General features: G+C 31.1%; 1 protein-coding gene across 9 annotated transcripts in view; it reads right to left on the bottom strand.

Moving 5' to 3' along the window:
• Positions 1–13,688, bottom strand: part of LOC148619970 (rab11 family-interacting protein 3-like) — a 32,155-nt gene that overhangs the window by 2,593 nt on the left and 15,874 nt on the right. For 3 of the 9 annotated variants that reach the window (XM_088580430.1, XM_088580435.1, XM_088580436.1), the window contains 11 exons: positions 13,027–13,059; positions 11,092–11,176; positions 10,499–10,602; positions 9,326–9,352; positions 6,948–7,038; positions 6,021–6,070; positions 4,634–4,715; positions 4,004–4,120; positions 3,195–3,335; positions 2,737–2,769; positions 915–1,055 (listed from right to left, as the gene is read on the bottom strand). In XM_088580430.1, the coding sequence (XP_088436556.1) occupies positions 915–1,055; positions 2,737–2,769; positions 3,195–3,335; positions 4,004–4,120; positions 4,634–4,715; positions 6,021–6,070; positions 6,948–7,038; positions 9,326–9,352; positions 10,499–10,602; positions 11,092–11,176; positions 13,027–13,059 (904 nt within the window). Of the gene's footprint in view, positions 1–914; positions 1,056–2,736; positions 2,770–3,194; positions 3,336–4,003; positions 4,121–4,633; positions 4,716–6,020; positions 6,071–6,947; positions 7,039–8,727; positions 8,740–8,841; positions 8,869–9,325; positions 9,353–10,498; positions 10,603–11,091; positions 11,177–13,026; positions 13,060–13,688 lie in introns of all 9 variants that reach the window. The other 6 variants (XM_088580433.1, XM_088580437.1, XM_088580431.1 and 3 more) reach the window with 5 other exon arrangements.

Here is a 13,688-nt window from a genome sequence, read left to right as displayed (position 1 = left end):
TACTCTGCAGGTCTCATCTCATCATGGATATATGTATGTATTCAGTAGTGAGTAGCTGTCTTTATAAAAGGCATTATTACCAGTCAAAACACTGTATGACACCCATAACTTGCATTTTAAGTAACTGTCTTTGTAAGAATCATGCAAACTACAAAGTTCATGTCTGCCTCGCTGCAAACATTGTGAAACTTAATACGAAATGATATCAATATTTGTACAGATTCTTCATCTTCTATTGTATTAAGTAGCTGTCTTTGGAAGAATCATGCAAAATCTGAAAAATGTGATACACCCCAAAAAGGCTACATATTTTTATTTTTGTAATAAAGTTGTTTTATGGGTCTATACTATGAAATGTGTAATTATATATTCAAATCTGCCTGCTCTTAGGAGATAATCGACATTGAAAATACAGTAGATTCTATTGTATTTGAGTGCCATTTACAGAATTGTCTCCCTTAATTTTGAAATCTACAGTGCATTCTATATAATTTTAATCTCCTATGAGCATGGGTTATATGAAAAACCACATGTTTATTTATGTTTACTATGACATTTCAAACAAAATATCAAAAATAAAAATATGTAGGCTTTTTACCCATGAATCACATTTTGCATGATCCTTAGCGGAAGTGCTACTTAAGGCATTCAGTCTACAGATCGGTATTTATATTATGATTGCATGGTTTTCTTAGGTCACAATTTTGTTCTTGAAAATGCCTCTACAGTGAAACCTGTCTCTACCGAACCCTTTGGATTTAATTAAATGTTCTGTTTAGACAGGTGTTTGGTTTACCAGGTTTCAAAATACATTTAAGTCAATATAAATGGATTTTAAAAGTGTATGGTTTAGACAGGTTTCAGGTGAGTATGATTTAGATAGGTTTCACTGTTAATATATTCAGTCGATTTACCTCTGTTTTGGTAAGGTGTTCTAACTCTGACGCAAGGGACTGTTCCTGACTACCTTCTGTTAAAGTTCGCCCTTCTGTTATACATTTAGACAATAGTTGAGCATTCAAGTCTTCATTCAACTCATGCAGACCTCGGTTTTCCTAAAAGAGAAATTGAGTTTTTTCAACAACTGATACAGATAAGAACTTAATGCATTATGGAAAAAAGAACTGCTTCATCGTTACAAAACAGTGTGCAAATTTGATATAGGAAAAATGCAATTTCGCATATGAAAAATAACATATATTAATTACATGTATCTACATTTTTACAATAGATGAACTCTAAGAAGAATGAGAGAACAGAGCACATCATAATTCCCTTAAGGTGGTAGACCTAGGGTAAGGGACACAACTCTTACAAATCATTGTAACGTTTGTAATCAGCATTTTACATCAATCTCATGTAAGCATCAAATTAACTTGGACTGACCTCATTCTGTCTCAAATGAAAGCTTGATAGACTTTGGTGAAATTGAATATGATACAAACATTATCCTTACCCTAGATCTACTCCCTTAACTATCTAGGAAAGTTCATCAGGTACTTTATTGGAATGAGTGAATAACTGATATATTACTTGTTCTGTACATGAGTTACCTAAACAAGTGTTCTTGGCAAAAGTAATTATATTTTGGTAATTGATTATCCTATTTATCATATAGATCTCCACATTAATTAATTGCTTTTTTCAAAACAAATTTTAAATTTTGTGACTGACACATTGATATTCCTGTTATGACGTTTGGGCAGGAGAAAGTCTGAGAGAGAAATTACCAAATTTTTTTTTCACAGTGTGAATTATTGAAATTTTTTACACTGGGAACATTCAATAAATCACTGCTATCTACAAAACAAAGGTCATTAAATCATAATTCCCTGAAATTAATTTTCTTGCTGTAAAAAGGAGTTAAAATACTACACTACACTTCAATAAAGACCTATCTTTAGACACTATCTCCATACAACAAATTTATCATGCAATATATTGACAACAGAAACAGCCAATTTCATAATACGTAACTGATTGTGCGTAGGCTATTAAACACTACTTAATCTAGACAAAGAAAGCTGAGTCAAATATCCATTTGTAAGAAAAAAGTTCAGAAAAGCAGACAACAAAAAATTAAAGCTTGCATGCACTTCTTTAAGCTGTTAAAATGTTTAATTTAAAAAAAAATCAAAGATAACAATCACTTTCAAAAATATCTTTTTGTTAATTTACAGAAAGAATATTACAAAAGATTAAACAAAACTGTCAACCTCATGCAAGCATTTCTCATGGTTGAATTAAAGAAATCATAACCTCAAAGGAGAACAGGAAAGGGGAGATAATAAGAAGAAACAATTTTCCCAATTCAGTCTCATGGCAATAACTGCATACTTCAAAAGAGGATAAGGTAAAGATTTAATTATACAAGGAAAATAGGATAAAAGTCCATCAATGCCATCTAAACAGATAAAATATATAATAAGTAAGAACTGAAAGGGGAGATAATAAAAAAAATATTTAGAAGTGATTCATACAACAAATCCAAAATGTATCTTATACTCCATAACAGGATTAGGAAATAATGTGTACCAGATGATATACATGCAAAAAGGCACATGTTTACCAAAACATTTGGAGTAATTTACTCAAAAACTAAAAAAAAAGAAAATAAAGAAAAAAAAAAAAGAAAAAAAAATATGAAATGTCTAAAAAAAAAGGTGTTAAAACTACATGCTAGTGACAAGAAGGTTGGACAAGCATACCACAGCAAACCATCGAGAAGATACAAACCTGTGATAATGTATTCCATTCCACCGTTAAAGCCTGATGGAAATCAATCAGTTATTTTGGGTAATGCAAAATATTGTCATACATGTATCTTTTTCATTTTTTTTCTTCCAGTAAAAATTACTGTACTTTGTCTACCTTATAAAAATGTTTTTAAGTCTCAGTGTAAGAATTTTCACTAGTTTTTGTGATTTACTTGTTGAGTGTGCAGAAGTGTAAAACAACACCTAAACAGGTTGTTTTATGGTGAAATAAATTATAACCAAATTTAAAATGCACCACACATCAAAAATATATAATGAGAAAGTTTTCAACTATGTAAAAACGTCCAGATTACCAAATTAACAATAAAACCAGCAACTAATATGTTAACCCATAAGACAGCCTGAAGAAAGCTACACACAGAACCACACAGTGGTTAGGGAAGCAGGCATTCCTATGGGCACCTACTGTGCACCTACCTCTTTCAGTCTGTTTATTTCTAGTTGAAGATTTTGATATTTGCCCTGAGTCTGGAGTTGACTATCTCCCCTTGGTCTAACCTCTGCGTCTATTTTGTATTGGCGTAGTTCACCAAGTTCTTTGCCTAATTCATCAAGAAGCTGAAATATGCCAATATTCATCAGTCGTTTTAAATTTTACTAATATTCTCCATTAGTTAAGTAGCTGTCTTTGTAAGAATCATGCAAAATCTGAAAAATGTGATACACCCCAAAAAAGACTACATATTTTTATTTTTGTAATTAAGTTGTTTTATGGGTCTATATTATGAAATATGTAATTATTCATTCAAATCTACCTGCTCTTAGGTGATAATCAACATTAAAAATCCAATAGATTCTATTGTATTTGATTGTCATTTACAGAGTTATCTCCCTTAATTTTGAATTCTACAGTGCATTCTATACAATTTTTATCTCCTATGAGCATGGGTTATATGAAATACCAAATGTTAATTTCTGTTTACTGAAGCATTTTAAACAAAATATCAAAAATAAAAATATGTAGGCTTTCCAACCATATATCACATTTTGCATGATTCTTAGCTGAAATGCTACTTAAAACTTTCAACTGACAGTTTCAACTTGATTGTATGTTTCAATCAACTGTGTGAAGCATTAGGTTGCAACTCAAGATTTCTTGAATAACTAAATGATTCCCTTTAAAGAAACATAAAGAGAACCAAAACACTTCAAAGTCTGTTAAAAAATGAATTTGTGAGTGAAATATAAATGCCCAAAGAACAGAGAAAATTGTGCCTGTAACATACCTGGCCTGTTGACTCCCTTTCTCTGTCAAATTTAAGTTTAAAATCAGAGTTCTCATTCATAACAGCATTATATTCCACCTGTAATTCAGTATATTTGTCTTCCAATGCTAACTTTTCCTGGGAAAAAAAACCCAAACAAACCATATGTTTAAATCATAATGTAAAAATGTCTTCTTTAAAATTTTCTGTAACATAAAATATACATGACAATTTTTATTGGGGTAATTGCATCGTGCATCATACTTTTAAACCTAGAATACCATTAATTTGACCAATTGACTCTGAAACTTATGAAGAAACTTACATTGATATGAAATTATTGCAGTTAGTCTTATAACCCCACTTTGAACTAAAATAAACCTATTGTTCCATTAAATCACATCCTACCAAGTGGGGGAATGGTTGTTATTACACACTGAACTTCATTTTTGTTTCTACGCTACAGTGTATTAGTATAAAAACTTTCTTTAAGAGCATAAATATGTCTGTACTTAATCCCTGAACTTGTTAGAGCTCTATTTTTTAAGGATAAATTTGTCTGAATTCTTTTCTTAAAAAATAACTTTTCTGAAATATCTTTAACCATGAATTTGTCTATGGCAAAAATTGCAATGAATATTTTTAACTTACGACTTTCAATCTATCCAACTCGCTCCTTAATTTAGGATTTTCTATTTTAAGTAGCTCGTTCTCCTTTTCTAAATTCTGCAGCCTGAAATTTAAAGTAACATATACATTATCGCAAAATAAGTATCATAATGTTGTTTTAAAATAGAACTGTGAGAGAACGACACCCAATTTTACATGTCAAATTCTTTAGTCGGATTATCCCCCTTTACAAATATCTGGCTATAAATACATTACTTCTTGTACATCTATATATGATAGCTTAGCTACATGAAAAATTTCATGGGAAGTCCATTGGGAGATAATGGATGAGTTAGCCAATAAGGGAATTAAAAAACAGACAATTTTATACATTGCCCCCTAAAAAAACATTGTTGGGGAACAACTATTGACTTGTCTTCTGTATGTGGCTTCTATATTTTAAGCTTGAACATGAAAAATGTACAAAAAAAAATATGAATGAATCATTACCTTATGGTGGACTTTTAACCTCTTAAATGATGAGGAAAGTACTTTTTTATTTCAATTCTTATTGATATGCTTATTGAAAGGGGGCTTTAAAAACACCCAAGAAAGAGACAAGAGAGAGCCAGAGAAATATTTTTTAGTTACTGTAAAAGTACATTTATTCGTGGGTACCAATTTTCATTGTTTTGGGAAAAATTATCATTTCGCAGATTCTTGAATTTGTGGATTTGACATCTCTATCAATCCAACGACTGAGAAATTTCCTCTCCTTGGGAACCAAATTTCATGGTTTACCAACCCATGAAAACAACAAAAATTAGTACCCCACGGACAATAATACTTTCACAGTAATCTTAGTAATTTCAATGCAATACTGGTGACGAATTGGGTCTTGCCTTCAAATTTGTTAATTATTTCACTTATACAGAATTTTTTTCAGATTTCTGTCCAATGTTTCAGCATAGATATGATTTGCTTGTGAAGGACGGAGCTGTTTTTACTGCCTTTTTTTATGTTGCACTGTTAGGTTAATATGGGCAATGTCTTGAACCAACAGGAATATGTGAAACTTCCCACAAAACATGCTGTTTATCTGCTCAAAAAGTTCAATCACCTCTTTATTACATACATCATATCTGGAAGAGGCCACTTCCTGCAGAAAGACTTTATGCTACTAATGTTTCAGAGCATATAAATATAAATGATGTTGCTGACGGTCCTTTCCTATACATCATGTATACTTATATTAGATCCAATTGAATTTTAAGCTTCTCCAGTAAATGTGAGCAGCAGAAGATATTCAAGGTGGAAGCATTATTTACATAACATGGGAGAGAACTCTGCTCAAGCCTCATTTACTGTATAGTTGAGAAATCTGTGAAAACCCAAAGATTTAAATACAAATGTAATAACTGGTACTAACCTTTGTGTAAAATACTCCATTTGTTCCGATTTTTCTCTTTCTTGCCGAGACTACAAAATGAACAGAAGCTTCAAAATTCTAGTAATCAACTATCTAACATTTATGGAATTAATAGTACAAAAATCAATACAGGTGAGTTAATTAATGCTATTGATTCTACAGGTGAACACTATGGAATTTTGATGAATGTAAAAAATATTGGAAATTCCTTATTGGATTTAGCTATCTCTGGAAACATAAAAGCATTGTCTGTAGTGTGAAGGCCTTTGAAAGATGGAGTAATGACCTTGTGGAAGGTCGTGACAATTACATAAGATGTTATTGTTAGATGATAGCCATTTTATGTTTTTTTAATGGAAACAGTGATACATCTGACTTCCATTTCATCTCTGCTGGCACAGTAGATGGCTTGTTTACACTACATAATTACAACCTACACATTTTGCCATATTCTTTCGAAACAGTCGCAAAATACTGAAATTATAGTAGTACTGAAGTTCACAATCAGTAGAACTTAATTTGCAATCAAACAGAAACTACAAAGAAAGTGTATAAGAAAACAACTCTGATAGATCATATGCTTAATAAAATGATGTTAAGATTTTTCAAAATTCTTTGTCCTTTACTACGATATTGAAAACATTTTTCTGTTTTCATTAATTTTCACTAAAGCTTTTCATATCTACTCAAAAGAAACTCTGCCTCTTCACAAAAAGTAAACACATTTCCCTTAAATGCTTGAGGGTCCTTTGCAAATATTATTAAGAATGTATGCATGTGGTGATAGATTTCTTTACAAGTAAAGAAGAGATTTTATTGGGTAGTGATACATGTTCATACACCGGAAGCAGTTATTAGGCCAGTGGAGGAAATAGTGCACATGCTACTTGATTTTCCTCAAAGTACTGCCTTGAAAGATATTCTTACCAGAATGTCCTTATATTTTTTCTGTTCTTCTGAAACTCTTTCATCTGATTTCACCTCTACATCTTTAACTTGTTCTTCCAACATGTGTATTCTATGAAAAATATCAAATAATAGCTATACTACTTGAAATTTTAAGTAGCATTCCAGCTAAGAATCATGCAAAATATGATACATGGTTGGAAAGCCCACATATTTTTATTTTTGACATCTTGTTTAAAATGCTTTAGTAAACAGAAATTAACATTTGGTATTTCATATGACCCATGCTCATAGGAGATAAAATTGTATAGAATGCACTGTAGAATTCAAAAGTAAGGGAGATAACTCTGTAAATGACAATCAAATACAATAGAATCTATTGGATTTTCAATGTTGATTATCTCCTAAGAGCAGGTAGATTTGAATGAATTATAACACATTTTGTAATATAGATCCACAAAACAACTTATTTACAAAAATAAAAATATGTAGTCTTTTTTGGGGTGTATCACATTTTTCAGATTTTGCATGATTCTTACAAAGACAGCTACTTAAATACCAAAGAAACAATACTATGTACAATACAGGATATGTCAAAACCTGACCATTTCACAAAATGATTGCGATACAATTAATAAATTGTTTTAAAATATCCATAGCATTGAAAATTAATGAAATTATTCAGGAGGTAGATCTAGGGCACCACTCTTACAAATCAATGGAACGTTTGTATTCAGCATTTGGGATCAATCTCCTGTAAACATCAAAGTATCTTGGATTGATTTCATTAAGTTTCAAATGAAAGCTTGATAGGTTTTGGTGAATTTGATTATGATACAAATATATCACTGATTTCAAGAGTTATGACCCTTACCCTAGGTCTACCTCCATAAGTTACATATGGAACATTATAAAAGGAAAATAATTCATATGATCTCCCATCTAAAATTTTTGGTACTAATACATTGAAACATCATTTTGATTATAAATGAGTAGACAACTAGCTCTCAATCATTCCAATTGGTAATTAATAATGAGCATTATGAGGACTAATTAATCTAATTACAATCCTTCAACTCCTAAATCAGGAGTACTTTCAATTCTACAATAGATTTACTAATTTAGTCAATTAGTTGAATTGCATATTAATTTTTAATAGCACTCTAATCATATTCTGTAAAATTCTGACCTATGCAGATATATTAGTACACTTGGTAGCAGATAATCTATAAATGAAGAAGCATAGTAGCTACAAATGAGAAAAGCTAGCATTCATATACAATGTAGTTCAAAGCCATCACAAATAAAACCATGCAATGTCATCTGCAGCGCCATACCAAAAAGCTAGCATTGCATAAGTTAACGGAAGAAAAGAAAGTTAGCTTTCGGTTAAAATTTGAAAAATCTTTTCTTAACAATATAAGCTATCAATAACATCCATACAGACAAAACATGGGAATAAAATAAAATTTATGGGAAAAATAATGCACAAAATCAAAGTTGACTATATATGGAAATACACTGAATTACTGGGGTAGTTAATAAAATTTTGTAGTATGTTTTAGAAATAGATTCAACTCTTTTCAGCTTTTAATGCTCCCACCCTCCAAAAATGAAGAAAAAGAAAATAAGTTTTTGATAAAATCCTTAATTTCTGTAATAAGCAAAAAAAAAAGTTCAAATACAATTTAAACAAATAAATATAAAATATAAATTATAAATTAATATAAAAAGCTACAACTAATGTCTACTCCATTCACCACTAATTGTACATACAAAAAACAAGTGGTGCTCATCTTACCTGTCAATTACACTAGAAAAACAAAATGGTGATATATAAAAGACAAAAGTTTATAAAACCCATCACATAGCTACATGGTTCTCCTGTATGTAAATATAGAAATACATCACTTACAGGTTAGACAAGTTTTTGTTCACATGCCTAAAAAGTATTGATAGATTTAGTTTATGTTTAAAATATGGAATGGAAAGTTGATGATAGGAAAATGGAAATTTTATGAATGAATGACATGAAAGCAATAACTAAGGTAAAATGAAGTTTTAAAGACAGAAGTAAATGGACACTGGCATATTTATTGTTGGAACAAAAATACATACAAAAAGTAAATATTTAAAAATTTTGCATCCTAAAATTAGAAGTTCTTCAAATAAAGTTACTGGTATTCCTCATTTACAAATTTCAAATATAGCTGACTTACTAATTTTTTATCATTTGTTAAACAGTAAGGGTATAGAAATTTGCCTACTGAAACTGACACCATTGTGTGTGCATTTCTAATGTAATATCTTGAAAACTTTAAAAGAATTATGGATAGTGACAAGAAAAACAAAAAAGCACAGAAATGCAAAATCATCATGTCATCTTTAATCCATCATACCTCATATTGAACTTTCTCCTTTCTGCCCTAATGTAAATTTACCAGATAAAAGTGCTTAATAATGGTAAAAGGGAGATAATTCAAGTTGAAAACCCCAAACCTTCTCTACAGGTAGTTCAAAATTAACTTTGAGTCAAGAAAATTTACAGATAAAATTGCCAAATAAGAATAGCTAGTACAAGACAATACCTGATAAAAATGTTCATATCCATTACCCATTAATCACCGAAGTTACCATAAGTTACTGTTCACTTGAGAAATATTCCAAAAGAACTACGTATTTTTACTTTAATAAAACATTAAAATCCCCAAGAACTATTAGGAAGAAAGAGTTTAGTTAAACCATATATTATTTCAAATCATTTAGTTTCTTCATGACATAGAAAATTGTAAAAATAGATCCTGTAAGAATTTAAGGCTTATGAAAAAAAAAGATTTTTAAAAATACCTAAATTTCTATTTATATAATCTCAAGGATATGACGAAAAAGGTAAAAATCTAAATAGAAAGAGATGAGTTACACAAAGAACCTAGATATATTAAATAGTTTCCATATTTAGCACTGGTTACGCAAAATACAAACTTTTACCATATTTGTATGTAAAATTAATGCATAAAAAAGTCATTCACACTAGAACAGTAATGAATAAAGAATATAATAGATATGCTACAGTACATGATACATCCATCCTTCTGTTTTGGTGTTAAAAAACTAAATAATTCAGAAATTAAAATATAATCTTTAAACCAGGGGAGGAAACTCACTCAAATTCTAGCCAGTCCAGAATACAATTTTTCAATAAATTTACTATATTGGTATATAAATTTTTGCTAAAATTGGCCAGTCCAGCCCAAAAATAGCCAGTCACAGACTGGCTACTATTTCTAACTCTGTTTAAACTATGAAAAACCAAAAGTAGACTCCCTTAGGGTGCTTTCATCAATGAAGACAAATATTTCATCAAATATTATCAAAGGATTTATTAAATTTTGGTACAACATTTAGATGGACTGATTGTTGAACTGACAGCAGCATCAAATGCAGACGGACTGATTGATGAACTGACAGCAGTATACCATAATACCTGAGTGAAAAGAAAACCTGTTTCTTGATGTGAAATGTTGGGTTGGTCAGACAATATTTTGCTTATGATCTACAAGCAAAGTAACTACCTCTCCATGAGAACTGTATTTTCATCTTTCAGTTTGGAGTGAGCTCCATCAGTTGAGTGTTTTTCTTCAGACAAATTTGTTAGCTGTTTTTCAAGGAACTGGACCTACAGATTAGAAATAAATATCAACTCAAGGCTTCACCGCTAATATTTCAAATCCTCAAGCCTGTATAATTACCAGAGTGGAGGTGGTTCATAAATGTTAAAACATTCAAAATGCCATTTTAATTTGACTGCTAAAATACATCTAAATATTCACACACAGCCAATCTTCCATGTATTAATTGCTTCTTTCTTTTTCATGCAGACAAATTTAGTGCAATCTAGAAAAGCTCACTCAAGGATACACTCCACTCCTCACTCCGACACCATATGGTCAAATTAAAAAACAAAGTCGTCAAACAATATCTGAAATTGATGTTGCTGGAGTCTGTAATCGAATTCCACAATAAGGCATACCTATACAAAGCTCTTATTAAAATATCAAGAAGCTGTAATATGTATTTGCAAAAAAAACTGTTACAAAGATTTTGTAACAAAATTGTATGCGTGTATTAAAAACTGCTAACTTAAACACTATGTTTACATACATACCCTATCATTCAGATGCTGAAAGTTTCCATCAATATCATCGAAAACCTCATCAGGGGCTGGACTCCGCGACTTCGAATGTAACTGTCTGTAAGAAAAACATAATACATGGTATAAATGTAAAAGTATTCAAAATTTTAACTGAAACAAATCAATAAATGTTTCAAAGGGAACCTTGTTGGAAAGTTTAAACTAAACTGTTCATCAATATTCAACAAGTGTCTTCAAACAAGAATACTATTCCTTTGCACATCTACAAAAGTGTCGTGGTCAGAAAAAATGTGACCATTTCAAACTGCCTCTAAAATTCCATCTTCACGATTTCATTAGAAGCATGGGACCAAACTGTTTTTTGTTTTTTTTTTATGATTTGACACAAAATTAAGGTTATACCACTCTCAGAAATTATAATCAAATGCATACTTTGCTAATCTATTTAGCTGACAAATTTCTAAGTTTATTTTCTTTGGTTCAAATACCATGACAGTGGAGTTAATCAAAGTTAATACTTCATCTATTTCAATATGACAGACTGATGAAACATACTGAAGAATCTTATCATTGAACACAAGATAAAAGTCCATCATATAACAGTTTACCAGATTTAAGAGGTTCTATGGAAAGACAGGAACATCAATAAACAACGAAGGAATTCAACATAATGGCACCTTCTTGCAAGAGAAATCTTTACATAGTTAATTACAGTGTAAACAAATATGTCAGTAAACTAGTACATCTCCAACAGGGAGTACCTAATGACTATCTAAAACAAATATGAATGCTATAATATACTATTATTTTACTATTTTAAAGATAGGTGTTTCGCAAATAAATGTACTCTTAACAAAAACTTTGATGCATATTTTAACACAGGCAGACAAGCAAACAAATGTAGATATTCTGACCATCAATCTATTACAAGGAACATGATCTTTAGACTTGAACAGCAAAACATTTACCTTGAAGAATGTTTTTGTACTTAATGGTGCATCAGCTCTTATTTTATCCAAGGCAAAAGTAAACTCTTGAAAACAGACAGACAGATATGTATACAATATGACCAATAACCCAGTATTTTATTAATGAACGGGACCTTCCCAACAAATATATCCATTATCTACCATAATGGATTGATTGATTGATTGTTGGGGTTTAACGTCCGAGCAGCAATATTTCAGCTATATTCAGACGATGAACATGAAACGGATGATAAAATGAACATGAAATGATGATGAAATGAAAAACGGGATGGGACACAAGGACAGTAGGGTCGACAAATTTTGATTGCCACTAGAAAAAGGGAGGGATGGGTAGGGTCGGGCAATTTAGCCTCCTGTGGCGGAGCGCAAAGGTTCCTACTCCTATCGAATACCACAGCAGGGTTCTTTAACGTGCGAGGAACATGGCATCTTTCCCAACACGGTGCACCACTATGGTTTGCGGTCAGGTTTTCCGTATTATAGCCTGACAACCCCAGCATGTAACATGCCAGGGGTACCCCATTCCACCACCTGGGGCACACATCCCAGTTGCTCTGTGGGCAGAGCGCCTAGCCCCTGGCTAGGTTTCTGAGCACTATTTAGTCGCCTTTTACGACAAGCTTAGCGCTGCTGCAGGCCTATTCTTTTGACACCCGGACCTGCACGGGGCTAATAATGGATAAGCTCTCATTAAACTTAATACAAAAGTACACTTAATTTCTTTATAACAGGCACACAGAAAATATGACCTTCAATCCATTCAAGTGTAGTACATGTATATCCTACTCCTCAAAGAATTTACCACCACGCAAAAAAAAAAAAACCCATCAATTTAGCCAAAGGTAAAAGTACAGGCAAATTCTTAATAACAGGCAGACAGACAGAAATGGGATCTTCAATCAATTTAAGTGAACATGACCTTCAGTTGTAATTTGTTTATCTCAAAAAATGTACTTACGATGCATAAGCTGTGGATGTTAATTTTCTTGCACTGAAAAATAAAGCATAACAGTATGCAATCACTTGTATAACATGGCAAAACTTTAGTTCATAATAATCACCATTATCATTATCAATCATCAAATTCCAATTAGAAATGACGAGAAAATTATCTAAATATCTTCTCCAAAATAGCAACTATTAAGAAATACTTAATGCTCTTTTAAGAGAAATTGTACAAAATGTACCAATGTTGTATAAATCTCATTAGCTATATATCTAACAAAATATGTCCTACATGTGAATGAGTAATAATGATGAACTCTGTATGTGATAGATTTGAAGAAAGTTAAAAACTTTAAATCATTTCATTAAAGGCCTAAGATCATGCAAATGCCTTGAAGCCATAGTAAAAATTTCAATAAATTATAGGGAACAAGATATATCATCTACTGGAGCATGCGATTACATAAAATATTAAACAGGAAAGGTCAAAGAGAACTAGAAAACAAAATATTTATGATGATATAGAAACAATAATAATTCACTTAAAAACAAGAATGCACAAACAATACAAGTGTCACCCACAAAAAGGGGAGATAATTCTATTCATTATCATACTATGAAGAAATACTGAAATATAACACCAATTAAATAATGTTATAGTTGATTTAATTTGTC

Source organism: Perna viridis, chromosome 4 (assembly GCF_037379345.1).
Source record: "Perna viridis isolate PV_CMFRI_1.1 ecotype Kerala chromosome 4, ASM3737934v1, whole genome shotgun sequence".
Lineage (NCBI taxonomy): Eukaryota > Metazoa > Mollusca > Bivalvia > Mytilida > Mytilidae > Perna > Perna viridis.
The sequence above is the reverse complement of the archived record's forward strand: the minus strand, read 5'-3'. Positions and strand labels throughout refer to the sequence as shown.